The sequence below is a fragment of the Sapajus apella genome, unplaced genomic scaffold (genome assembly GCF_009761245.1).
Source record: "Sapajus apella isolate SASKATOON/1434 unplaced genomic scaffold, GSC_monkey_1.0 scaffold21, whole genome shotgun sequence".
NCBI classification, from domain to species: Eukaryota; Metazoa; Chordata; class Mammalia; order Primates; family Cebidae; genus Sapajus; species Sapajus apella.
The window spans coordinates 14,118,539-14,146,258 of record NW_022436961.1 but is presented as its reverse complement, the minus strand read 5'-3'; the positions used below and the strand labels follow the sequence as shown (position 1 = coordinate 14,146,258).

At 35.0% G+C, this 27,720-nt stretch overlaps 1 protein-coding gene across 1 annotated transcript in view; it reads left to right on the top strand.

Annotated features, from left to right (window-relative positions):
• The window catches only part of TNKS (tankyrase), a 185,227-nt gene that overhangs the window by 71,339 nt on the left and 86,168 nt on the right, over positions 1-27,720 (top strand). The window contains exons 4-5 of the mRNA XM_032288311.1: positions 24,296-24,332; positions 25,070-25,145. Coding sequence (XP_032144202.1) covers positions 24,296-24,332; positions 25,070-25,145 — 113 coding nt within the window. The remainder of the gene's footprint in view (positions 1-24,295; positions 24,333-25,069; positions 25,146-27,720) is intronic.

Below are 27,720 nucleotides of genomic sequence, written 5' to 3'. Positions count from 1 at the left end.
GACATGCCTTAAGGTTTATTATGAGAAACTCATGAAATCTCAAGGTTAAATGGGTCCTTGAAGGCCATTTAGTCCAGGTAATCATCCGCTGCTTTCAATACCATTATCAAATAATTCCCTAGTTCATGCTTACATAAGTTTTTTATTTTCCAAGGCAATTTAGTCCAACTTATAGATTTTGATGCTTTACTCCTTTTACTATGAACTGAAACCCAGCATCTTGTAACTTTCCCCATTAGTCCTAATTTTATCCTTTGGGGTCCTAGGAGTGCGAACCTAATCCTTTTATACTCTGGCAGTTCATCAAGTATTAGAAGAGCACTGTTATGCAACTTTAAAACCTTTTATAACTGTCTTCACAAAAGCAAAAACATTGTATGTTTTTCATGTTTATATTATACAGCACAAAATCCACAAGTTTTGATTTTTCAAAAATCTAGGTAGTGCACATGTTCTGATTGCTTAGGTTGATTGTGGCTCATTATTATACATATACTCTACATGTTTTTATCTTAATAGAGGTAGCAGATTGGGAGTTTTGCAGAGATGTTTGTGCCATTCAACATGGACAGAGTCTTCTTTTACCTCTCAGTTAGGAAAATAAAGCTTGTTTTTTTTTTTTTTTTTTTTTTTTTTTTTTTTAACTTAGGAGAGAGGCATTGGTGATGTGTGAAATTTTATATCCCTTAGTAGATGATGGCAGAGAGGTAGCAGAGCAAAAATGGCTAAACTAGAGCATGGATCAGATTTGCAAAACTTATTTTCTAAACTACCAAGTGTCAAGATATTAGCCAATATCTTAGGAAAATTAAAGAAAAGAGCACTTGCTATCTATTCTGTCTCCAGAAGAAGATTCCAACTTTGTTAAAGGTATAACTTTAAAAAACAACAACCTGCAAACACACATGGAAACAGACACACACCCACACCCACACGCAAGCACACTTCTACCCTCAGTCTAGACAGTTCACTTTTTGTGTAACAATTCTGGTCATTCGATGCCTCTGTTTGGTATCTGTTTGGTCAAATGATACTGTTGTTGCTGAGTACAAGGGATAGAAGAGTTGGATTTTTCCCTTTTTTGCTTAGTTTGTTCACTACATTTATTTTGCACCAAGCTCTTATATGACCCAGCAGTAACTAGAGAGTGAAATTGAATAAGATCATTTGGTTTTGGTCTAGGTCATATGCTTTTGCCACTGTTGAGCAAAAGTGTGGAAGAAAAAAATACTCTAAATGAGAAAATATACAAATGTTAGAAAATACTAAGCCTTTTAAGGGAATAGAGAAAAACCCAGACATGATAACTGCTGAGTTCATAGCTTTAGTAATTTCTGCAGAGAACCAATTGCTTTTTCTTCTGTGCTCCATAACACTTCAGACATATATTAAGAAAATCATTTGTGGATCTGTCTTCTTATGTGACTTGTGCCCCTCGAAGTAAGGGGCAATATCTTATGTTCATTATATTTTCAGGAACGCTCAATGCATTGTATTGAATAAAGCAGAATTTAGTCATACATCACTTAATGAAGGGAATAAATTCTAAGCAATGCGTCATTAGGTGACTGTCATTGTGTGAACATCATAAAATATACAAACCTAGATGGTATAGCCTACTATACATGCAAGCTGCATGGTATGGCCTATTATTGCTCCTAGGGTACAAACCTGTACAGCGTGTTACTGTGCTACTGTAGGCAACTATAACATAGTGGTAAGCATTTGTTTATGTAAACATAGAAAAGGTACAGTAAAAATATAGTATAAAATACAAAAAGCAGTATATCTTCTATAGGGTGCTTCCCATGAATAAAGCTTGCAGGACTGGAAGTTGACTCACTGGGTGAGTCAGTCAGTGAGTGGTGAGTGAATGTGAAGGCCTAGAGCATTATTGTACACTACTGTAGCCTTTATAAACACTGTATGCTTAGGCAAAATTAGATTTATTTTTTAAATTTCTCTTTCTTCAATGATAAATTAACCTTAGCTTCCTGTAACTTTTTTCACTTTGTAAACTTTTCATTTTTTTAAACTTTTTGACTCTTATAACAACACTTAGCATAAAACACATTGTACAGCTGTACAAAAATGTTTTCTTTCTGTATATGCTTATTCTATAAACTTTTTTCTGATTTTAAATTTTTTATTTTTTACTTTTTAAACTTTTTTGTTAAACATTAAGACACAAAAACACACGTTAATCTAGGCCTATGAGGGTTAGGATCATCATTATCATGGTCTTTCCCCTCCATATGTTATCCCACTGAAATGTCTTCATGGACAAGAAACCAGTTACAGAGTCATTTGTTGTCATTTTCAAGTATTATGTATTTAATATAATTATATGTGCAATATTTTATGTAACTGGTTTGTTTACACCAGCATCAGTACAAACATGTGAATAATGCTTCCACTGTGACATTACTAGGTGATAGAAAATTTTCAGTTTCATGTTTTTAATGTTATGGGACTACTGTTGTATATGTGGTCTGTTGTTGACCAAAATGTCATTATGTAGCACATGAGTGTTCCTGCTCCTCTCACTTTCCCATTCTTGGAGTCACCTACCTTAAAAAGAATGTTTTATCTAGGGGAAAATGCCATTGCAGTGACAGAGGGGTCAGTTCTATGTAGGCTTAGAACTAAGAATGAAAGATATCACAGGATTGTGTAGGAAATTCCTGGGAGGAAAAAAAAAATGTAGGGTAGGTTTAAGATATAGATTTAGAAAGTAGTATCATAGATAAACAAGATAAGTAAACACAATTTTGATGTGGCTATTTGAAATTGCTGAATGAAGATCTTATGCTACTCATTCAGTGATGAAATAATAATAATCATATACATATAAATGTTCTTACTATTGCAAAGTTTAGTGCGCTATACCTTGTTAGATTTTAAAAACATGTTTCTTATCCCTGAAAGCAAGGCAGATAGTTTTGAGCAGAGAGAGCTACTTGAATTACCTTGGGAAGAAGAAAAAAAAAATTGACAGCAATCAATAAATCATTCAAGTAGGTAGCCGTTTGTGCTAGGCAAGTAACTTATTTTCTTGTTTCTCCAGAGAATACTGGACAAATTATAAATGGTGAATAAGATGAGGCAGGGAGTTTTCATGTTTTTAAAGATCATATACAGGCTATTTAATATACTTTGCTAAGAGAATATAAAAGAAGAAATGAATAATAACTAATGGTCTTTTATTTTTTAATTTTTATTTCAATCGTTTTTGGGGAACAGGTGGTAAAGTTCTTTAGTGGTGATTGCTAAGATTTTGGTGTACCTGTCATCCAAGCAGTATGCAGTGTAACCAGTGTGTAGTCTTTTACCCCTCATCCCCCCTCACCCTTACCCCCAAGTCCATTATATCATTCTTATACCTTTGCATCCTTACAGTTTAGCCCCCACTTACAAGTGATAATATACGATATTTGGTTTTCCATTCCTGAGTTACTTCACTTTGAATAGAGGCCTCCATTTCCATCCAGGTTGCTGCAAATGCCATTATTTCATTCCTTTTTATGCCTGAGTACTAGTATTCCATGGGAGATTTTATATATATATATAATAATTCTTTTTTCTTTCTTTCTTTTTTTTTTTTTTTTTTGAGATAGAGCCTCACTCTGTTGTCCAGGCTAGAGTGCAGCGGCATGATCTCAGCTGACCGCTGCAACCTCTGTCTCCTGGGTTCAAGCAGTTTGTTTTGCTTGTTGCCTCAAAGGAGGACACATCTGCAAGAGCTTTGAAGGAATTAGAGGAGGAGTTAGAAGGGGCTTTTTATAGGGTCTAGGCTTGTACTAAATATTTCTAACAGGGATTAGGGAAGCTGGGATCACTCTGGATTGGATACTTCAAATGGTACAAATCAGTAGTTTAGAAATATTTGTTCGGGGGGCAGGAGGAATGAAGTCATTCCCGGCAATGTCATATTAGTCAGAAAGCAAGTCACTAGGAAGAAAAGATTGTTGGCCACTTTCCTAGCTGCTGTATGGTCTTGCATAAGAACATTCTTTTATGTGGCCTTGTTCCATATCCTGTTGGAAACAGTCATTATCAACTGGGCAAGTTTGTACTTCCTCAATATTTAACATACTGCTGATCCTGGATTAATTTTTTATTTTTAATTTATCCCAAACTTCATACTTCAAAATACTAATATACATACAATCTTTCAGTCAAGTTTCATAAGGATTATTACACTGCAGGATTGGTACACTTCTGTGGCATAAAAATATGCCAGAATCAGTACGCATTTCATGCAATCATTGTATGCGTAATTTAAAGTAAATACAAAGTTTAAAATTAATGAAAAATGACATGTATGAAATACAGAAACAAATCTATATTTTCATTATAGCTTTTTATAATTACTGACATGGATATACTTGTCACTGTTAGAAGTCAATAGGTCACCAGCTAGAATATTAAGAACTATCAAATATTTGTATGACAGGAACTTATTGCCCATATTCTTTCTTTTGGAGTGAGGTTTTCTCTGTAATGAGGAAATGAATATTTACTCCTGGTAAGGTTTTATCAATCTCAGTAAGGGTCTATCTTTTTTGGTATAGAGGAGAAAGGAAAGTTGATCTGCATGATTTTTCTAATTATCTTCCTTTGAATACATTTTACTTTTTCTTGGAAATTATTTAAGGGCCTCTCTTCCCCCCTACCCCATTTTATTAATGTGTAAATCAGTTTCTGTAGCTTCTCACATTGGGATTACAACTTTCTAGGAATTCAGGAAAGTATTTAGGTTAGTAGGATAAAAAATGCCTCTTCTTTTTATTTAAAGAAAATCTATTTTCTTATAGAGAAAGTGGGGTGTGGAGTAATCTGTTTTGTCAGCTTATTTAAATATTACTTCTTTTCATCAAAATTTTTTTCACTGACATTAACAAAAAGGATTAATGTCCTATCTTCCTGGTGATTAAAAAAAAGAGAGATAGAAGAAACAATTGTTAGTAAATCAAACACGTTAAAATTTGAATCACATTATTATCATCATCATCACTATCATCTTGTGCTGGAGTTTTTCTGTGAGTCAAGCACTGAGTGTTTTATTTCCATTATCCCTGACCCTCAGAGTGATCACAGAAGATAAATATTATCTTCTCTTTTTAAAAATGAGAAACATGAAGCTCAGAGGAAGGCTAAATGATTTGTTCAAACTCACATGGTTAGATAATGGCAGAGCCAGGATTCATTTAAAATGTCTAGCCCTAGAGGTTATGCTCTTTTTCGGAACTCACCAGTGATTCCCAAGCAAGGCACAGGCTACACCTTTAAAGACATGGGTAGAGGGTTTCATGCAGTTTTCATGGACATGTTCACCTGTCACCTCCATATTTAGGATGAAAGTCATAAAGTTAGGGGAAAGAAAAAAAGATTAAAGACTGCTATATGAAGCAGTGAAGTAAAAATAAAAGGAAGGGCACAAAGCACATTTTAAACAAGCATGAATCAAATTACTATTGTTTGTGCTGACAATGTTTGTTGGTTAACGAACTAACCATGTAAAGCAGATAGGTTTGACATCAGGGTCTGCAGGATCTGGACACTCAAGTTGTATCATGCATCTGACTGTCCCTGTTTTTGTAAACCATTGTCTTAGTCTGCCTTCTGTTGTTAAAAGTGAATAATCAAGCCTGGGTAATTTATAAGGGAAAGAGGCTTATTTAGCTCAGAGTTTTGGAGGCCAGGAGGTCCAAGATTGGGCAGCTGCATTTGATCGGCTTCTGGTGAGGGCCTCGTGCTGGGTCTTAACACAGTGGAGAAGCAGAAGGGGAAGTGAGCAGAAGCAAAATGCCAAGCATGAGAGGCAACCTCACTTTATCACAGCTCACTCTTGTGGTAGCTAATCCAGTCCCATGAGGGACTCCCTTTTACTCCAATTAGAAAGAAAGGCACTAGTCACTCTTACAACGTCTTCACCTCTTAAAACCCCCACTTCCCAACATCATTATATTGCTAACTAAATTTCGACATAACTTTTGGTGAAGACGAACCCCATCCAACCCATAACAACTACCCCCCTTCTTTCTGCTTCACCCTCTGCCCTTTCTTTCTGCTGACTCCCCTCACTCCTGTTCCTTTCCCTTTCTGTTTTTTCTCTCCTGTTCTTTCTCCTTCCCTCCTGTGCTCTTTCTGTTTCTTTCCCCACTGCCAGATGACTTCAGCCACTGTGTGTCCATTTCCTATCTGCATCTGCATGGTTTTTGTTTTCTTAGGTACTTCATGGTGTGAGGAATATGGCCCATTGGCAGCTCTGGGACCACAGCTTTTTAGCTCCAGAGCTCTTTCCAGTTGTAAAGTAAAAAATTTCAAGGAAGAACTCTGAGCTGTTTCAGTCAAATATCTAAACCTGTATCAATCACTGTTCTGCAAATAGAATGTGATGATTAGCCAGAAATGAAGCAAGGTGCTGTGATTGGGAACTGCACCAGAATCACATGATCTGAATAGAGGAAGAGCTGTTCCCTAAATCATACTTGAGAGATTACCAGAAGTTTATAACAGGCATTTGGCAGATAAAAATAACATGCCTACTGTGCTTTTCTATTTAGCTTTATATTTTTCTATAGTTTATCCCTAACATAGTACTACTAGCTAAAATTAGAATATTTCCTGTGTGAAAATGCTTTTACCAAAAAAAAAAGATTTAATACCTTTGTAACTGAAAGGAGATGTAAATGAGGATATTCAGAATTTCAGCATTAATGTTTAAGTTTCAGAGTACACAAACATGTTTTTATTGGTTAAAGAATGTTTTTCACTTCATTGCAAACTTAAAGTGGCTGTTTTACTTTAGATATTCATCATATATTTTTCAGACAGCTTATTTTTCAAAAGAAAGTCTGTGTCAGTTAAAATTCTTTTTGTTACTTTGCAGGCTATACCTCTGGATGATAGATTTCATGTATCTTAGAATTAGATTCCTGTGTTCTTAGATTCCTGTGTTCCTAGCAACTTGTAGAGAATACCTTTAAAAGTATCTACTTTTCATTTAATGAAAGAGCAGTTTTTGAGAGGCATCATTCACTGTTGTTAAAAATCCTCAATCTGCCATTTACCAGTTGTGTTCTGGGCATTAGTATGTTGACATCTATGGGGACACGATACTGGACCCCATAGATGTCAACATTCTAATCCCCCAAACCTGTAACTAGGTTACCTTATGAGATAAAGAGACTGCAGATGTGATTAAGTTAAAGATCTTGAGATGGAAAGATTATCTTGGGTTATCTGGGTAGGCCCAATATAATCTCAAGGGTTCTTATGTAAAGGAAGGTCAGAATCAGAGAAGATCTGATGACAGAATCAGAGGGCATAGTGATGCATGGCCACAAGCCAAGGAATCTGAGCAGCCTTTCGAAGCTGAAAAAGACAAGGAAATGTATTTTCCCCTAGAGCCTCCAAAGTAACACAGCCCTGCTCATCCATTTTAGACTTATGACCTCTAGAACTGTATGGGAATAAAGTTGTGTTTTAATTCACTTAGTTTCTGGTATTGTGTTACAATAAAAATGGGAAACTAATACATGAGCTATGTGACCGTTTGCTGCCCAGTTCCCTCAGAGGATTATTTGAGGATTAAATGAGTTTATTTAAGTAAAGTCCCTGTCAAATACAAAGATGTGTGTGTATATGTATGTGTAAAGGAAAAGAAACCTTTTTTTTCTTTTACTGCTTACTTCACTTCTGGTTACCAAAATTTGCAACTTTTTCCTACCATGAGCACTCCTTCAACACCCGTTAGGTGTCCTATAATTCAGTTCGGTTCTAACACTGTCTGCTTGGAATGAAAGTCAGATCCAGTGAGTTAAGGGCTCAGCCTCAGAAGACTGCACCCCACTTTAGAGGCTAATCACTAGTAATAGGCTGTCATCTATACTTCTTATCTGCTATCTATAAATTGAGAGTTCTCATGACCTTTTCGTCAAGCTTAACTATTTGCTAGTTCTGTCCACAAAACTCAGGAAAATATGTTTACTAGTTTACTATAAAGGAATTACAAAGGCTACAGATGAAGACGTACACAGGGCAAGGTCAGTAGGCAGGGACACGGAGCTTCCATGCTTTCTCCCAGTGCTCCACCTTCCCAGCACCTCCACATGTTCGGTAACCCAGAAACTCTGTAAACCCTGTCCCTTGGGGTTTTTATGGAGGCTTCATTGTGGTTGATTGATTAAATCATTCCCTCCCTGGAAGTCAAGGATAGGGGTGAAAGTTCTGCCTATCCAGTCACATGATTGTTTCCTCTGGTAAGCAGCTCCTATCTAGAGACTATCCAGGAGCCCCCAGCCATCAGTCATCTCATTATATCTTAGTCATTCTATTGTTGCTGTAAGGAATACCGGAGGCTGGGTAGTTTATAAAGAAAAGTGGTTTATTTGGCTCATAGTTTTGCAGGCTGTACAAGAACATGGTGTCAGCATCTATGTCTGGTTATGGCCTCAGATTGCTTCTACTCCTGGCAGAAGGTGAGGGGGAGTCAGCATGTGCAGAGACTGCATGGCAAGGGAGGAAGCAAAGTGATAGAGAGGGAGGTGCCAGGCTCTTTTTCACAACCAACTCTTGAAGGAACTAATAGAATGAGAACTCACACTTCTCCTCCCCCAGCACCTTCCAACCCAAGTTAAATTATTCATGAGGGATCCACCTCCATGACCCATATGTCTCCTATTAGTCCCCACGTCCAACATAGGGCATCAAATTTCAGCATACATTTGGAGGGCACAAATGTTCAAAATGTAGTACATTATATATAAAAAACTACTTATCACTTATCTGAGACGCTCATCAAATGCCAAGAAATTTAGGGGCTGTTTGCCAGGAAAGGAAGATCAAATACATATTTCTTATTATAAATCACTCACAATACATGTATGTGTTAACATGCATAAAATTATGAACTGCACTTAGAGAACTGAAGACTGATATAATGAAGATCAGACAATAAAGAATGCATGCATGTGTAAAAATTCAATTTTACATAATTAACAAGTATTACAACTGTTAATAAAAGCCACACATAAATTCATCACTCTAGAAGGGACCTTAGATTTAGAAGTTAGCTAATCCAACATTTTACCCCATAAGGATTCCATAATATATTCCTACATGGCATTTCTATACCATATCCCTATGCGCCCTCTGCCATTAGTCCATTGTTGGGTAACTTAAATGGTTAGAAATACTTTTATGTACTAAGCCAAATATAGCAACTTTTTTTTTGGAACTGCATTGTATATGGCTATTTTTCCTTTTGATAGCCATCTCTGAAATACTGATGATATTAGTGAAGACTCTTCCTATAATCACCACCTACTATCACCTCAGTCTTTTGTACTGTAGACTAAGTTATCCTCCCCTCCTTTTTAAAATTCTGCTGACATAAGTTTCCATTTGCTTTTCTGAAATTTGTTACATTGGTTCCTTGAGCTTCTTGGCAAACTAGCTTCAAAATAGTTTTATTGAGGCTTGTCTGGATTCAGTTTTTTGTCCGTCTTCCCTTACATGTTTGAACAGTTGACGGTTTTTGAGGGGAGAAGGGCTCTAATAGCAGGACATTACCTTTATCCTGATTAAATGTTCTTGTCAATCATGTGATGCTCTTCAGCAATTGCCAGGCAGTCATCATTCTCAAAACCAGATTTACTTTTTTTGTTTTCTTGATAGCCAGTTCATTTTATTCGTATTTCCATTTTTTTTAAGTTAGGAAGAAATGCTGAATGTAGCACTGCCTTTGGTTTCTTGTTCAGGATGTCAGAGTCACTAGAAATGGTCTTTATTTCATATGGCAAAGTTGTGCATCTCTACTAAATTCCATAAAAGTGATTAGTAGTGTGTTTGACCTGTTGTCTTAAGCATATTCTCAGTTATCTCTTGGCATACACATTTGAATGAGGTAGCCTCATAAAAAGCTTGTGCTGCCTTTTCAGGAGTCATCATTAACCACGGCTGGTCTCTTTCTCTGGAGACTGGAGCATGGTACAAGGACTCTTCAGTTCTCAATACCCATGAATTCCCATTATTATTGCACGCACCTTACGAAGCCCTAGATTAACTACTAAGAAAGGCCTCACCTTTGCCTTGTGAGTAGACTAAACCTCCTCAGAGTCTACCCACCTCAAGAACATTTTTATTGGATTCTTTCCCCCTCCCTAACCTCATTCCTACCTCTGTTTACTATTCTCCACCTCTCTTCTTCCTCCCCTTCTCTTTGTTTTTCTCCCTCTCCTCCAAATAAATGTTCAGAAGTCATGCTCTGAAACTGAAGTTCCTTATACCCAGGAGAGCCCTCATCTTACTCAGTGCAAATTTGATTCTACTGTAGTAACTGTTTTTGCTGCTGACTGATTACAACTGTTTTACTGTTGTAAGCTTCCAGCTCATGGTGATTTTAGATATGCAGTGTCCAGCACAAAGCCTCAAGTCACAACTGGCTGTTGAACACATTGCTACACGTTGAAATAATATTACGAATATAGGAGGTTAAATAAAATGTACTATTAAAATAATGTCTTTTTTTAAACATTGCTACTAAAAAGTTTAAAATTATATATGTAACATATTTCTACGAGACAGCACTTTTCAGACATTGTAAACTTAAAGGAAATATATAAAGAGATTAATTTATGCAAAGGAAAAGAGTAAAATAATTATATATTAAAAAGTAAAATATGGCTGGGTATGGTGGCTCATGCCAGTAATCCCAGCACTTTGGGAGGCCAAGGCTGGCAGATCACTTCAGGCCAGGAGTTTGAGACCAGCCTGGCTAACATGGTGAAACCCAGTCTCTACTAAAAATACAAAAATTAGCTGGGTGTGGTGGCTCACACCTGTAGTCCCAGCTACTCGGGAGGATGAGGCACGAGAATTGCTTGAAACCCAGGAGGTGGAGGTTGCGGTGAGCCAAGATGGTGCCACTGTGCTCCAACCTGGGTGACAGAGTGAGACTGTCTAATAAAAAAAAAAGTAAAATACGTAGCATTCTTGAACCATTTTGGACAACTACAGATGTTCCTGCACATCTCAGTAGCCCAGAGAGTATTGCTATGTTATTCCAAAGTCTGGTGGAGGTTCATAATAATTGGTCCTGAATTGCCAAGAAGAGTTAAATTATGTTTGGAATGATCTATTTTTGACTGCATAGAGGTATGTAATATATTTCATAAAGAAATACTATCAAGTAAAGAGAAATTAAAATGCTAAATTAGCAGTTATGTTGAAAACTTGGCTATCTGGAATGATTTAGTTCTTGAGTGTTCGAAGAGAGTTAATTTTTATGGTAGCAGTATTTTAGTAAGGCAAAGTGGTAATTTTTATATGAGGGTAGTTGATAAATTCATGGGAGGACCGTAAGTCAGCCAACAAATAGAAACACCAAAATACTCAAACACGCTTTTTCTTCAGATTTCTTTCTAATATTTGTATTGTTTTTATGTGAAGTATTTATATTAAAATATTTCCCAAAAAACTCATTTTTGCTTAAACCAGTACACAATTATGATCTCTTCATTTAAGAAACTGTTGTGTATGTGGTATCTGCAATCTCAGAACTCTGAGGATATATGAACAAAGCATATTGTGATTTATAGGAACCAGGCTGTTGTCTGTGAAAAGAAAATCACTTTCCCGAAGTCCTTGCTCTTATCAGAGTGCTTGGCCCCTGGATGCATAAGCCCACTGAGGGCTGAAGTTTTGGGAGACACCCATTCGAGGATTGCCTGACCTCTGCATCTTTTAACATATCATCCTGAGGAATTGCAGGCTGGTGCAGAGGCACATGTGAATACTTTTCAAATGATGTCAGTACTGTCTTGTCTTCCTTGTGATTACTGTGTATGATTGCATTTTATTCTTCATATTCTGTCATTGATTTATAAAACGTCTTAGCAAGATGTAGTGACTGCAATTTTGGTTTCCTCAAGAAGCAACAATTGTGATTTACTTCTTCAGCTGTACACACTTCAGTTATTTTTTTTCTTACATTTTCCCTAAAGTATCACTAAATCTCTTACTAGGTTAAACTTAATCGACTTCAGTGAAGTCCGATTAATGATATTATCCTAGGCATATTAGTTCTTATTTAAGACCCTCTGGAGTTTTTGTTTTTTTGTTTTTTTTTTTTTTTTTTTTTTTTTTTTTTTTAAGTCTCATTCGTTTACTGTTTCTCTTCGAATTACATAATTTATTTTTTTATTTAACAAATACACAGGCATTCTTTACAATATGCTAAGCACAATATAGCACTGGTACAGATACCATAAATCTTGAATCATAGGAGAAAGTGATAGAATTAGAGCTTGCATGCTAGTGATGGCACCAAACCCACAGGCTATCTTATTCATTTAGCAGGCTGCAGAGCCCAGCTGTTGCTGATGAAAGTAGATCACCCATGTGAACATTATCTTTCAGGTGTGTTGAGGAAAAATAGTTGAGAATCGTTTTTAAGAAATAAGAGCTAAGCACTATATTCTTAAAGCTTTGGGAGATTTACCATTGGTGTGGAAGGGGCTGTTTGTATCAGTATGTGTCTGTGTAAATAAAAGATTTAGATCAAAGAAGTGATAGTTCCTAACCTTTTTTGGGTCATGGACCATTTTAAGGAGCTAATAAAAGCACCTTTAGATCCAGTCCTTAGGGAGAAAATACATTGCGCATTTGAACATAAACTCAAATTTTGCTTATAGTTGTCAAGAATTTACAGAATTATTGAATTCCATGAAATTACCAGAGGTTAAGAACTTCTGGTGAACACATAATGGTTATAAACATAATCTTAAAACAGGCTTGACACGATAAACTAGTTTGATGTCCTCATGATTAAGACCCAGAGTAAGCAAATAACTTGCAGAAAAATTTAAAACTATAGTGGCAAAGCTGGTACTGGAATCTGTGTCCTTTGACAGTGCTTTTGACTGAAATGATGTGGAGCGATTTCATGAAGGAAGTTATATGTAAGTTTGGCTATATGTTTGTGGGCAAGATTTTAACAAGTACAGTTTGGAGCGTAGATCATTGTCAACGTGAGTAAAGACATTCAGGAAAATGCAAGGTGTATTCAGGTAAAAGTAAGTGATGTAGAGTTTATAGTGTGTGTTGAGAAGGTGAGGTGGAATTGGGAACATTGAATAATAAATTTAAACAAATTTAGTCTGTATTTTTAAAGGATTTTTAATGTTTGGCTGTAGGGTTGAACATTATTTTGTAAGATGCGAATGGAGAGTCCTGCATTTATACTATTTTGTTTATTATTATTATTGAGTAGGATAATAAGTTAATTAAAGCAGAAATTAACCAAATTAAGGGCTAGAGACGGGATTCCATGTTGAGAAGGCATTTGTGGGACCAATAAAAAAATAAGAGACTAGGGATGAAGGACTAGTTTAGGGATTAGCTACAGGACTGTTACAGGAGGTGGGTAAGAGAAAAAGTACATAAATAAATTATAGCAATAAGAATGGAAAGAAGAAAGTAGGGACAAAACATTATATGGATCACAGTGTAGCAGAACATGTAATTTAATGTGTTAGGTTAATGTGTAACTAGGGATATTACATATCTGTCAATGAGTGGCAAAATTTAAAATATTTACTTTTATGTTTAGATTAATACTTTGTCCTCTTTCTGAACATAATCATAAGAGAAATCACAATTGATTCAGCTTAGACTTAATGGATGTATTCAGACTTCACATATAGAGAAATACTCATTAATTTGGAATAACCTAGCTAAATAATATAGTTTAACTAGTAATTTAGTGGTTAAAATTTAACAGTCTTTGCTTCTTATGTAGCCAGTTTCAAGACAGACATTGAGGGTTCGCAATTTGGTTAGGAGGAGTTTCAGACATTTTAAAGAAAATATTCTCCAAGAAAAGCAATTTTGCTAAATATTATATCTAAAAGACTATAAAAAGGGCTATTGAGATATAATGTCTATAAAACCAGTTTGCTTTTTTTTTTCTAAGCACAATATTAGCTTCAAAAAAAGAGATTCAATGCAGTTGAATGTTCACTTACTAAATATAATTAACCATTCTCTTATTATAAAGTTAATACTATGGACTATTGTAATATCTTTGATTGTTTTTGGTTTTAACTTGCTTCATTTTACCTTGATCATCTTTCTGCATTTTGTTCAACAGTTGAAAAGGAGATGTGTGAAAATGTTTATTATGATTTCAGAGAAATATGGGGGATACTTTATAAGTTGAGGAAATGAAGAAGGCATGTTAGTGGTTTTTTTCAAAAGTTAGTTTGTGGTATTTTGCGTTGGGAAGTTGTTTTAAGTCCGTTGAAGTGTAAGTCAGAATACTTTTATTTGAAGTAGCAGAGAGGAGAAATAGAAGATGGAGATGTTCAATTTTAGATCATAAAATTATCTGATTGGGAAACAGTTGCCTCTATATAGAGGCCATGAAGCCCCATGTGAACTGTTTATATTAATTTTCTTATCTGAGTATATTTAATTCCATCTCTTAATGTCAGCTTTATTGTATAGTTCCTTCTTATTTTAAATACCTAGTAAAATAGGGTATGAACATTTCTACCTAAAACAATGTTTATGTTAATGAAATTAGAGTCATTCCTCCTTTTCTGGGTATGCTGGTATAAAGTTGTCTGCCTAGTTACCACTTGTTAGAGGGTAGATTTTAGATACATAGGATTTTCAGTGCTTGGTGGTGTTAGCTTTCTGTTCTGAGAATTCAGAACTTTTTTGCTCCTCTTGTTTTTTAGAAAGCTGATTAATCTGTGATAAAATCAAACTTCATGCATACATAGCCTTGCTATGATGTACAGACACTGATGGTAACAGTTTTTCCAGGGTTAGGTTTTAGTTTATGTGTTACCTAGAACTTTACTATAGAATTTGCTCATAAGAAATGTTCAGCATCCTTTCTAAATATGTATGAAATGCTTATTACCCTGAACCTAAGATAGAAAATACCGTTTTCTGTTTTGTTTTTTGTTGTTGTTGTTGTTGTTGTTATTGTTGTTTAATGCAAATAACATAAACAAGTGAGAAGCAAAGAATTAAAAGATGTACAAATTAGTTCAGGTAAGATGAATTGCCCCTATATGAGGCAAGATTGGCATCTGCAGTGGTGAGATTATGGCAGTACTATCATAGTTCTCAGTAGTTAACTTTTTCTCTCTTTTTTTTCCTTATTCTTTTCTATAGGTAACAGATGCATATATTTGAGAATTGAGAAATATTCAGATTACAGAAAAGACATGGTTTGGCTATTTGTTAACAAAGTTAAACATATACTTCTGATATAACCCAGCAACCCCATTGCTAGGTACCTACCCAAGAAAAAATGAAGTCATTTGCTCATACAAAATACTCTCTGTGAATGTTTCCAGTAGCTTTATTCATAATAACCTAAAGACATTTGGAAACAACCCAAATGTCTGCCAGCTGGTGATTGAATAAACAAATTGAGATACATCCATGTAATGGAATATAACTTAGCAATAAGAAGGAACAAAGCACTGATGTGTTCAACAATATGGGCGAACCTCAAAAGCATTTATACTAAGTAAAAGATGCTAGAATCAAAAGTTTTTGTATTCTATGATTCCATTTACATGACTGGAGGGACAGAAATTAAATCTGCGGTTGCCATGGAGGGGGGCTGGAGTAGGAGATTGATTTCAGAGGGGCCTGACAAAACTTTTTAGTGTGATGGAAATGTTTCCTTTCTTGAAGTGCAGTGGTCACATAGCTGTATAAGTTTTTCAGAATACATAGAACCATCTCAAAAGGTGAATTTAACTATGTGCAAATTATACTTCAAAAAACAAATAAATAAGGAAACACACAGTTTAATAGTAGTCACCCCTTATCCACAGTTTCACTTTTCAAGGTTTCAGTGACCCATGGTCAACTGCTTCCCAAAATATTAATTGAAAAATTCCAGGAGTAAACAATTTATAAGTTTTATATGGCACGCTGCTCTGAGCATGGTGATGAAATCTCACACAGACCTGCTCCATTCTGCCCAGGTCGTGAACACTCCCTTTGTTCAGTGGATCCATGCTGTCTACAGCCCCTGCCTTTTAGGGACTTAGTAGCCATCTCAGTGATCAGATTCAGCATCCTGCTATTGCAGCGCATTGTGCAGGTAATCCTTATTTTACCTCATAATGACCCAGAAGCACAAGAACAGTGATATTGGCAATTGTTACAGTTATTCTATTTTATTAGAGATTATTGTTAATCTCTTACTATTCCTAGTTTATAAATTAAACTTTATAATGGGTATGTATTATCGGAAAAAACATATATAGGGTAGGTATTGTCCTCAGTTTTAGGCATTCAGTTACATAATGGGGGAGCTTGGAATGTATCCCTGTGAATAAGTGGGGGATACTATACATCTACCATGTATTACAAAACATCCCCTGTGGAGTCTGGGGCTGTACTCTGTAACAGTAATATTTTTGCAGTAAAATATATGATAGGTATGCTGTGTAGCTGTGTATACTAAATGGGTCAAATTTTGCTGCCATCTGAGTTTTTAGAGCTTTTTGTGTTTCAGATTTGCAAATAAGGGAGTGTGGATTGATGGCTGTAGAAAAAGGACCACTGATATAGAACAAAATATAAAAACTATTGCCACATTGTTTTGGATCAAATAGGGAATATGCTTTTCCAAATCACTTTTTATGAAGCAGGCACTGTGATAGTAAAACAAACAAACAAAAACAAACTAATATCCCACTTCCCCCAGTCCCAGCTGCCATTAACACAAGTAGTTGGTGGCTTAAGTAATAGTGGACATCCTGAGTTCCCAGATTGAATATGTAGCATCATAACCTGCCATGCTGACAGAGAGTTCTCTCCCTCCTTCCATCTTTCCTTCCTCCTTTTTTGTCTTCTATTTAATACAGTATATCAGAAAGTTCTTTCATGTGTACTGTGATCACAAAGATTGTTTTCTTTTAAAGTATCTGCACACTTTGTAGAAAGTCCCACAGGTTAACACAGCTTCTAGAGGAACACCTCTTTTGGCTTTTAATATCCAATTTAAAGAATGTATGTATCTGTTAATACCATCTTATTTTGGCTGATGAGTATTTATTGACACACATGTTGATGGCTACAATTGATACCATATCAGAAACAAGTACAGATGATTGGAAACCCTGCTAAGTGTCAGGAAATGGGATGTGTATCTTAGATGTTACTCAGACTAAGAGAGGCCATATTACTGCATCCTGCATAAAGCTTTTACAAAGCTTTTATTGTATGAGTGTTATATTGTGTTTTTTAAAATGTTTTAGGACATTGAGGTTTTTCTGTTGACATTTAATATATTACCATTTTTATGACATAAAAATAATATAATTTTGATGACAAAATTATGACATAAAAATTGTAACACAGGATAAAAGAATTGTATTTGTGGGCCTTTTACCTTTGGAATTTTTTTTCCTCAGCTGCCATGCAGGGGTGGGGGGGTTCATTTCCATTTTCCTAAAAAATTGGAAAACTTATCAAATAATAACTTCTTAGTTTATCTGTAGTTCCATACTTTGGAAAAAAATCTTATAATGAATCTATAAAGATTAGAATTATTGAAAAAGTAACTTTCTTTTAAAGAGCTGGTTTCTATTTACCTTCAAAAGCATTACCACACGTTTAGAATTGTTAACTAAGTAGATAGTACAGGTTAGATCAAATTGTTTTACTGCTTACTGTACAATTTTTAGGTACTACTTTTTATAACAGTTTGGTTGAGTTTTTTTTTTTTTCTCAAATAACTTTTTTTTTTTAAAGTCTGTTTAAAGCAATGTTAAAACCACCTTAGAAAAACTTCTTACCAATACTGAGACTCAAATACAGGATGGAAATTTAAGAGCTGAAACTTAGAAATCATTGAACTTGTTCATTTTCGAGATGACACTAAAATGAAGGCTCTCTCAAGGATGAAGTGATTTACCCAAGGCCACACAAATAAAGCAATGGCAGAGCTACAACTCATTCTAGATCTGTTATCATTCAGCCCAGCATTTTTTCACCTTTCATAGTAATGAAGTAGCTGTTTGGTGTTCAGTAAGAAAAAGAAAAAGCTTATGTTTTGGTAGTGATAATTTTGAGAGTAAAAAGTATAAAAAATGGTTATTAAGGTAAAAGATAACTTCTTATAAGCTCGTTAAAAACACTGCAAATTTTCGTGGTCCAATAAAAGTTTCAGCTCTCCTGGTAAATGGTCTCTCTGCACTGTTCAGCATGGAGGTACTAGCTAGTTACCTGAGCCTGTCGAATACCTGAAAGATAGCTGGTGTGACTGATGAACAGAAATTTTATTTTTATATGATTTTAATGTATTTAAACATAAGTGACATTTAAATATATTAAATGTATTTAGTGGAGTGGCTAAAATATTGGACAGTGTAGAGATTACAACTCTGGTACAAAGCATAGTTGACGTTCTAGGGGATAAGGAAAGGATCTCTACCGGGAGAATACTCTGTTCAAACTTAGAATTTAAGGACCACAAAGTAGTGTGTTTAGAATGGATGTTTGGTGTTTAGATTGGCCATGATTCTAGACTTAATTGGTAGTATGGGCTTTTAAGCCAGTATCAGAATGAGTAGGAAGATTTGATAGGATTAAAAAATACGAAGAAGGCATTGAGAGCTGTGATAACTTTGTAATTTACCCCCAGCTGTTCTGAATATATTCTTGAAAGGTCCTAGAGTGAAATAATACAGGTGTATCTGGGACCCATGTTTTTATATAGCAGAGTATTAGTCTGTTTGAATATTGCTTTGAGAGGAAGACCTAATTCTGATTCTTGAGATTAGATTACTTCCTGGTGCTTTTGCTCAATTTCTTCCACAGCCACATAGCTGGTTCTTAATTTTCAAGTCTACTAGTGAAAACATGGTGGGATATGTCACCTAAATTAATATTTTATTCTTTATATACGTTGTCAGTTTAGCTGTAAGAATCAATTCATCTCTTAATTTGCTGGTACCTTGTTGAGAAAACATCTGTATCAGAATTATCAATTCATGGTACTACTCAGCACTCTGTAACATGAGAGTCCCTACATTAAACTGATAATTAAGATTCTTGACTGAAGTCTTTACATACTTCTTCCCTTGAGATGCCTAGTAAGTTCAGGAATTAAGGTATGCTATGGGAAATGCAAAATGCATTGATCATTAGAATAGACCCCAGTGAATTTTCTTTATTCCTGAAATTCCCTTGGTCCAATAGCCTTTGCTTGCAAGCTCATCTGTAAATTCAAATGCTTTAAAGTAGTTATGATGGAAATTTTTGGCTTGTTAAATTTATGTGTTTAACTTATTTAAAGCTAATCATTGTCATTGTTTTTCAAGTTGTTTGATTGTTGTTACTATTTATTACCCTCTCCTTTTGCTTACATGGCTTTATCCAGAACTCAGATTTGTTAGTTTGTGCTCACATTTTAGCCTAGTGCAGGGCCTGACAGATAATGGATAATACTTAGTGAAACCTAAGACAATCTGTTTAACTACCTTGGCACCAGTTTCATTAAGTGTAAATGAATATGTTACAGATGAGATGATCCCTTAGGAGAGTGGTCCTGATTTTGGGGGTGAGGTGACATGGAGAAAGGATGACTTTCAAATAACATCCTTCTACTTTTTTTTTTTTTTTTTTTTTGAGACAGAGTCTCGCACTGTTGCCCAAGCTGGAGTGCAGTGGTGTGATATCAGCTCACGGCAAACTCCGCCTCCCGAGTTCAAGTGATTCTCCTGCCTCAGCCCCCCTAGTAGCTGGGATTACAGGCACCAACCACCACACCAGCTAATTTTTTGTATTTTTAGTAAAGAGGGGGTTTCACTATGTTGGCTAGGCTGGTCAAACTCCTGACCTTGTGATCTGGCCTCCTTGGCCTCCCAAAGTGCTGGGATTATAGGCGTGAGCCACTGCGCCCTGCCCCCTCCACTTTTATATACTGCAAGGTGTTACTTACAGGTTTGGATACCAGGCATCGTGGTTGAAAGAGAAAAGTCAGAACTTATTTTTTTGAGATGGAGTTTTACTCTTGTTGCCCAGGCTGGAGTGCAATGGCGTGATCTCAGCTCACTGCAATCGCCACTCTCAGCTTCAAGAGATTCTCCTGCCTCAGTCTCCCAAGTAGCTGGAATCATAGGCATCCGCCACTCAGCTAATATTTTTTGTATTTTTTATAGAGATGGCGTTTCACCATGTTGGCCAAGCTGGTCTTGAACATCTGACCTCCGGTGATCCACCCGCCTTGGCCTCCCATAGTGCTAGGATTACAGGCATGAGCCACCATTCCCAGCCCAGAATTCTTTTTTAGTCTCTCATTGCTTTAAGAATTTGTGGTTCCATATTCATAATCTTTCCATGCTATTCCATGTAAACAAAACCAAATCATTTATTTTTACAAAATTGTCTACTTTGATCTGGTCAGTTGCTGAAGAAAGGGGCAAAAGCCCTTAAAATGTTAAAATTGAGATAAGTCAATAATCATGACTTCTACTTATTGATAAAAGGTTTCTTCATTTTTACTGAAAAAGTAATTTTGGGCTGGGTGTTGGCTCATGCCTGTAATCCCAGCTCTTTGGGAGGCTGAGGCGGGCAGACCACAAGGTCAGGAGATCAAGATCATCCTGGCTAACACAGTGAAACCCAGTCTCTACTAAAAATACAAAAAATTAGCTGGGTGTGTTGGCACGTACCTGTAGTTCCAGCTATTCAGGAGGTTGAGGCAGAATCGCTTGAAGCCAGGAGGTGAAGGTTGCAGTAAGCCTAGATCACGCTACTGTACTCCAGCCTGGATGACAGAGCGAGTCTCTGCTTAAAAAAAAAAAAAAAAAGTAATTTTGCCTTTACACTAATTTTTGCCTTTGCACTTACACTAAGTGAAAGAGAAGCTATTTCTGACTACTCCAGAGAAATAAAAGATAGTTTTTTCTTCATTCTAATAACATAGCTCTTTAACACATCAGCCTTGTATCTTTCTCTCTCTGTGTGTGTGTGTGTGTGTGCATGTGTGTGTGTCTTTGTATTTTTCATATCATTACTTATTTTACTAGAAAAAATAGACTTTGGAAAGTAAACTTTTTGGCTTACTTTTTAAAATTCCATTTACTTTTATTCTAATAAAAAAACGTTTTAAGCCATCTCTTTTCTTCATTTCTGGGTGCTATTATGTTGACTATAATTGCCTAGTTTCCTTTCTGGCTGATCTATTGCTTGTCTTTATCCAGATGTTATTAAAGAATATAAATGCTCCATAGAGCACCATAGTCTCAGCCAGAATATTTTCAGATTCTCAGCTAAAATGAAACAGAACTGGTGCTTTCTCTGTTAAGTAAGTAGCTCAGATTTGTTATCAGCGAGTGTGAGGGGCTCTAAATTCATTATGTTAGCTGTTGCTGCGAGCTAGCATTTGAAAAATAGCTTCAGCTGTTTATGGATTGTGGTCCTTGGGCACCAGATAGTGGATGCTAGAATGTATTGCAGAAAAGCTGATTAAAGTACCAGGATCTCTAGCAGGAAGAGTAGAAAGTCATTTGTAATACCTGTGTCTGACTCTGTGGGATGCACTTGTATATTTCCTTTTGAAAGCTTTGGTTTATTATCAGCTTATCCAGGAAGGAATAACATTTTTGCAAAAATTTGCCTTTTGGTGAAAACATCAATAAGCTATGCTTGATGAGAAGTTTATGTAGGCAGACTGATTTGAACTTTGAGGTTCCCAAATACTTTGCAGTTTTATTACTTCACTTATTGGAGTCATGTTTCACTGTAAGTTAAATTTCAATAGTGGCTACTTTAAGTTCACAGTTCTAATATGTTTTTACTGTATATCAGGGAACTTATACTGTAAAATATAGACTGTCAGAATTTACTTGTTTTCTTTTCTTTTTTTTCTTTTTTTCTTTTTTTTTTTTTTTTTGCCCACCTTCCTCTCCAACAAAAGTTTACGGAAGTACAGTATGGAAATATTTTATGTAATCACAAAATTTGCAGATTTTTAAGTATACTTTGCACTCCCCTTGTTAAAATACTGCAGTTTTTTTAAATTACTTTCAAAGTAAAGTTCAAACTTCTTAACTTAGAGAGACATTCATGACATTTCCACTTCTCTGTCTCGTCCATACCCATTCCCCTGTGAGTGTCCTTTTCTTCAGGTACTCAGAGCCACTTACAACCATTCCCCTTCTCCTTTCTTTCACTATGGTCGCTTCTCCCTGACCCTGCTTCACCTGAGGATTACTTGTCCTTCTTCCAAAACTGCTCAAGTTTCCCCTCTTCCTGGAATGCTTCCTTGACCCCCAGCTACCCTTCCAATCATTAATCCCATTTAGACTGGCTGGTAAACGCTATAGCACTTCATAAGATGTCTTTATATTCTACTCTAATCATTTGCTTATTCACCTGTCTCCTTTAATAATATTCCTTGAGGTCAGAGATGATAGTATCTTTTGGTTTAAAATCTGGCCTATAGGCCCGTTAAACAAATGTGACTCAATAAAATTAATAAATTTTATAGCTACCTTCTGTAATTTGATTTATTTTGATCCTGGTTCTGTAGACATTTGGGGGTATGGGTTATGCCATTTTCCTCACAAGGAGCTTTTTAAGTTGACTAACTTCCATATTGCTTCCTAAAATGCTTAACAAAAGTAGGTCTTAGGCTTTGGGAAGGCAGGAACTTTATTGGATGGAGGATATAATGATATAACCTTTACTCTATCAGTTGGCTAAAAAAAAATCTGAAATAGAATTTATGGGAGATTAGAAAGACCAACTCTATGATCATGAAATTGTATATTTTAGCTTATATTCTTAAACTTATAACTTTATTGGTATACAAAGTTCCTTTAAGAGGAAATAGGTATTTAACAACTTTTTACTTTGAAAATACCTGGTTATAGTTTCTAGATTTTAACCTAATCTTAATCCAAGAGGCAAGACAAAGTTAAAGCTAAAGAATATTTGCTAATAATGGGTTATAGCAGTTAAGTATGTGCTTGGTAGCGTTGAGGTGTCTTTGTAATATGTGCATCAATATTCTCCATTCTGTGGCAAAACAAACAAAATGCAAAGTCCATATTTACACGTAATATTTTTTTTAAATTATTTAATCTTATGTCATGAAAGAATGATACATTTTCATTTAGTCTAATGTTTTATTATGTGCACACTTAATGTTTGCTTTCATACAATTATTTGTTAAGATACTTTGTGTAATTGTTTCTTTAGTGATGTAGCAAACTAAATCAGTGTATTATAGCTGAATCATAGTCCTGGCTGTTCTTTTTATTTGAAGGAACAAACGCTGTATTATTTAACATCCCTTGTCCTTCAGTTGAGCTTGCAAAAGAAATTTGTTTGTTAGATCTTGAATACTCTAAGAAATTTGTTATGGACGGTTTTTAATTGCATTTCTGTTTTCGGCATTTGATATATTTTTAAAATTCATTGTGGTAAAATAGAATGAGGAAAAATTAGATAGTAGTTAGATATCTGCTCATTTTCAAAGACCTCAACCTCCTTAAAAAATGTATTTTTAAGATTTATTATGTGTTAAAATTTGGTATTGAATTTATATGAAGTATTAAGATTATGGCATGTTAGAATATTATTGCCATTTAAGAATGTATTCACTGTTTTGGTTTTTGGAGCACTGCCTCCAAGAGGTTCATGGCATTTGGTACGTAGTTCACGTATTTCTAGTCTACAGACCTTCCCTATCGAGTCAAAGGCTTCGTGGTTCTGATATTTGCATTTTCTACTGCTATGAAGCTCAACAATAGTAATTAATGTTTTTTTTTTTTTTTAACTCTCCGTGCCATTACCAATAAATCTTCAGTTTTTAGAAGCCTAGTAATTTGTACCTTTAAAGAGCCATATTATTTTGCTTTGTCTCAGGATGTATTATGCTTCACAAGTATACTGTGACAGCCTGAATAGAAAAGGGGGGAGGGGACATTGTCTTCAGCTGGCATGCTGTTATCAGAGGGAATGTGTTTCTGGACACGAGATTTAGCATTCATTGGTTGTCTGAAGAAAGCTATTTCATCTGAGGATTGGACAAGAAGCTGCGTCAATTTGCTGCCCGTCTCCAAGGCACTGGTGATGCTGCCTTCACAAGCTGGCTAACGTCACGGCTCCATCACCCAGCGGGGTGTGGACTCTCTTTTTCTGTTCTTCTCTATTTAATTCTCTATTTGCTGCCTACTGCATTTCTTAATCTGTCTTCTGCCAAATGCTAACAGCATGATATTTTGCAATCATCTAGGTGAATACAAGAAAGACGAACTCCTAGAAGCTGCTAGGTAAGTGATTCCATTCATTTTAAGTGTGTATAATGCATTAAGCAAGAGAAGGAGGAGGGCAGGTGGAAGAGTATAAAAAATATAATGTTATTGTCTTGCTTGGATTTTATGCAGTTATGGAGATACTAAATATATACTTTATTTTACATGATTAGTGTATATAATGAAATCTTTCATATGGTGATGATTATAAGGTTAATTTTATTTGGAACATTTCTTAAGGTACCTGCAAACCCTTGTTTGCCCGCTTTCCCAGTGATATTCTTGGAGTATTTAAATTCCTATATCTTCATTTTCTTCTGAAGATTTTTTCTAGCAAAGCTTGAATGAAGAGCAAAAAGTAAATGTTAAAATCCTCATCTATTTTTTGTTGTTGTTCTTGGTCATTTATAATTTAATTAATTAGCTCTTTACAGCATTGTGCATGTATTTTTTAACTCCAATGTTTTTAGTTCATTCATCAGAATAAAGTTTGTTTGTAATTAGGAAGATGACTTTATATAGATAAATAAAAATGTAGAAAGCCACATTATCTAAGATATATCACTATACAGTGATTAACAGGAATTAATTAGAAATATATTAATTGAATTGAATATTACAAAAGAGATTTATTGTGATTCATGTAAAAGAAATCAAAACAAACCCATATTTTACTCTTGTGTGAAAAAATTATTCATAAATATTCATAAGAAGCTTTGTAATTTTATAGGAATTGACTTACTACCTTTTTGTAGGAGTGGTAATGAAGAAAAACTAATGGCTTTACTGACTCCTCTAAATGTGAATTGCCATGCAAGTGATGGGCGAAAGGTGAGTTATTTTACATATAATCCTCTTTAATTGCCTTGCCACAAAATTTTTTGAATGTGCCATATATGCATATATATGCACATATACCTACATGGCTTTATTTTTACTGGCATCTTTTCGCTGTAAATGGAATGCTGCTATATCTGTTATTGGCAGTGGTGACATATTCATAGAACTGGTGAGGCATGGATCTTAAGTATGGCTTTTCTCTTAAATGTCAGACACTGCAAGTTATTTATTGCATGGAACTGCAGCTTTTTAGTGATTAAAATTACAACATATGCTATTTTCTGTGTATGATAATGGAAACTGGAAGTATATGTGTCCTAGTTAACCATCTTTGTTAAGACATTTCCGTTTTTGGTTTCTTATTTGGCAGAAGATTTGTTTGCTAGACGCCAACACTTTTTCCATTAAAACTGAGAAAATGCTGTTAATGATGGTTTTACATCTATGTAACAGCTCTGCTCTTTTATTATTATTTGTATTGACTAAGTTTTAATTCTGGAATATTGAAAGAAAATAGATTAAAACAGAGAGGAATATTCTATACAGCTGCCATAAATGTAAGGTAATATATAAAGTTTACAGCCGGCAGCATCATTATCTAATTTGTATTCTTGCTGAAGATAGACTCAGATGTAATCCATTATGACCTTTAGTAATCACAAAGTTTTGCGGTGATTTACCTAATAGACATTGAAAATCAAAGCACTCTATACTATAAAGCTGGTTTTTTTAAATGAGTCTTCATTTTTTAATGTTAACAGATGACCTTTATATTCTAAAAACCTAAAATGTTTTTAAAGGCACATTGCAAATATTGAGGAAAATTATCTTATGCCTGATATTTAAAGAATGAATTTTTTACATTATTTACAGTGAAAATGTTACGGCAAATATCTGGATGGATGGTACCCCTGAGAAACATTAAACTATTTTGCTTTTTAAAAAATTACTACTCTGTGAGTGATAATTTTGCAGATCAAATTTTTGCATGCTTCCCCACTTTTTCTCTATTTTAATTAAATCCAAAAATAGTGGCAAGGAACTGAGCCTCTCGAATATAATTTATGTTAATTTTTTATTGTAGATAGGTCATATACTGTTATATGGCCCAGTGAACATTTTGCTTCTCTGGGTAGTTTGGGGAGAGACTTCTATTTTCATGGAAGGTTAAATTACATATATCAAGCTATAAACTAGCAAAGATTTACTCAGCACTATTGCTTACTTTTGGGAAGTGTTTTTAAATGGTAACTGTTAATTTTTCCTTCAGTTTTGAAGTTGCTCTAGGGAATTTAACACTCTTGTGTGCACTTTAAACTCCAGATTTTATTTGGATCCTCCAAGTAGATAAAGTGATTTCTATCACTGTGCAGAAAAGGGCCTTTTTATCTGTGGTTAAATGCAGCTGTTTTTAGACAGAGCTTGTTTCAAGCCGGGCCTACGTCTGTTTTCCATAATCATTTTAATACTACAGAACTTATGTGAAATTACTACAGCAAGAATCGCTTTCCAACACGGCCTCTTTCTCCTTTCCTTAGCCTTCTACACTGATGGCCACATTCCTAGTGCAGTAAATCATAATAATTAAGAGCATGATCCCTGATACTTAACAAATTACCTCTTCTCCCTGCTTTATCTCCTACACAAATGTATAGAACTCATGAATTTTTCCTTTTCCTTAAAGGAGAATATACTTGCTTTTAGCTAGAATCAATGTATTTCTCATCCAAATTCCTGTGGCTCCTTTTCTATATTACTCCATGCATTTGGAGTTCCTTAAAGTATAGTTCATGAATGTTATTTTCTTTTGCTTCTCTATTAGTGTTCGTTTTATTTTGTTTAGGACCAAGGCTGGCACTTTGCGTATAGCAAAAGCTTTGAGTATGACTCTGTTGTTCCTTGATAAACATAATTTTATCCTCTGAGTGAGAAAAATATCTACTATTTGCCATTTAGAAAATTAATTCAGAAGTATGTAAATGGGAGATTTTATGTTTTTTTTGTTATTATTAATATTCTACTAATTTATTTTTGGGTACTTATGAGGAAGAACTGTATACTTTATAATGTATAGAGCATTTTTAAGAACACTCTTCAAGTATTATTATTGTACCAAAGGATTCCTAAAATATAAATAATGCAATAACATTCCAAAATGTACTCATATACTTTTTTAGATTATCAGATTTTTTTTTCAAATTAAATTAGATAGCAAATTAGACTTAAGCATTTATTAGGTTTTAGTGCTATGCATATGAGAAATCATTAACAATTGCTCAACTGTATGATTTAAATTGAATAATACCCATATTTAGATATTATTCTCATTTATGGCACAGAGTAATTCTTATTAAATATACCAGTTGCAATAAAGCCACAAGGTGTGAAACGTTCTGGGTGCTAGTGGAGATTGGGACAAGATCCCTTAGTTATGCCAATATCTTTTATTTTCTTCCTATTGTTATCAAGAAAACAGGTAGACAAATCGAGCTGCTAAAATTACAAGTATCTGTCTTAGATATGTAGTCCTTTTTTAGAACATTTGCATGTGTTTATTTAGAATTAG